The 1,501-nt window shown below is 45.6% G+C and overlaps 1 protein-coding gene across 1 annotated transcript; it reads left to right on the top strand.

Annotated features, from left to right (window-relative positions):
• Nucleotides 1–14: 14 nt before the first annotated feature.
• Nucleotides 15–272, top strand: NRN1 (neuritin 1). Its single transcript, XM_009582906.1, has one exon. It carries the CDS (start codon nucleotides 15–17, stop codon nucleotides 270–272), a length of 258 nt encoding a protein of 85 aa, XP_009581201.1.
• The last annotated feature ends 1,229 nt before the right edge of the window (nucleotides 273–1,501 follow it).

The raw sequence follows: 1,501 nt of genomic DNA on the forward strand, positions 1-1,501 counted from the left end.
GCATGCCTGTTTTGATGCCGGCTGCTCTCCCCTCCTGCAGGTACTGGGATGATTTCCACGTCTGCACCCTCACAGCGCTCACCGATTGCCAGGAAGGAGCGACAGACCTCTGGGAGAAATTGAGACGGGAATCCAAAAACCTCGATTTCCAAGGCAGCTTATTTGAACTGTGCGGAGGCGGCAGGGGCGCGGCACCGTCCCTCCTCCCGCCGGCTTTGCCCCTGCTGCTGGCGGCTCTGTGGGCCGCGCTAGTGACCTGGCTGCCTTTCTAGGGGGGCGAGCACACTCACACCCACACCCCCTCCATGTGCTGGATCTATAGAGGAAGTGTCCATCCGTTGCTTTGGGGACGTTGTGCTTTTCTGTGGTTGATGATGATGGTGGTGGTTGGTGGTGGCTGATGATGGTGAAACACCCATGTAGGACTGTGGAAGCGTTCTCCCTATATTCTTTGTGTTTTATTTGCCAAATGTTACCAAACAGGCAGCGGCGCGCAGCCCAAATCGGACCTCAGCTTTACTATCGCTTCGAATCAAAAATAGAAAAAAATAAAAATACAAACTCGAGCCCTCGTTGTGCAAAACCAATCTCAGGAACGGCTCTGGGCCACCTAATGCTAAGGTTGTAATCGGCCGGGATACCTCCCGGCGGGCCACGGGCTCCTCTAAAAATGTGGCAGTGTGCGAGGCGAGAACAAAAACGCAGACGAAAAAAGGCACTGGCGATGAATGCAAGGTAGATGTCCACATGTGAAGCATATGGTGAATAATTCACAATCTCTCATCTTTCCGCCACAGTTGCTTGGTTTTTGGTCATTCCACTGAAAAAAAAAAAAAAAAAATTTAAAAAGAGCATTTTTCCTCGAGGGGAAAAAAGAGAGAGAGAGAGGGAAACGAACAGTTAAGGAAGGAAGGAATGAAGGGAAGAGCGAAAGAAAGAGATGTATCTAAATGCCCGGAGGAGTGAAGGAATGCTGCTAACAGATCTCTGAGAGTTTACCTTTACTCGCTGTTCGAAGGCATCTTTCCGAATTCACTGCCTTTAATTTTTTCCTCCTCTTTGTTTTAGATGTTACACATACCAGTAAAATACCTGAATATCCAACCGTAGAGATCACAAAAAGGGGGCTTAAATGTAAACCTAAAGAAAAAAATACCCAACAACAACAGCAAAATGATTTTGAAAAAAAAAGAGCCTTGATTTTAAACGAGAAGAAAAATGTAATTTAAACAAAAGTTTATTATACAGTCAATTCAGCAAAAAAAAACAAAAAAAGATTTGCTACAAAGTATAGACAGAAGTATAAAATAAAAATTATTGTTTGAAATGAGGGTGTCGTCCATTTTATAAAATATGCCTAGAGTGTCTTGAAAAGGACAGGGCTTTTAAGGCAAGGAAGGCTAAATCCCGAACCGATCCCTCGATGAACACGGCAATTTCAGTTCAAACAAGGACAGGGCGGCTAAATTGGTTAGTCTCAGCCTTCCTTTCCCCCCCCTCC

This window comes from Fulmarus glacialis, unplaced genomic scaffold (genome assembly GCF_000690835.1).
Source record: "Fulmarus glacialis isolate BGI_N327 unplaced genomic scaffold, ASM69083v1 scaffold26038, whole genome shotgun sequence".
NCBI lineage: Eukaryota > Metazoa > Chordata > Aves > Procellariiformes > Procellariidae > Fulmarus > Fulmarus glacialis.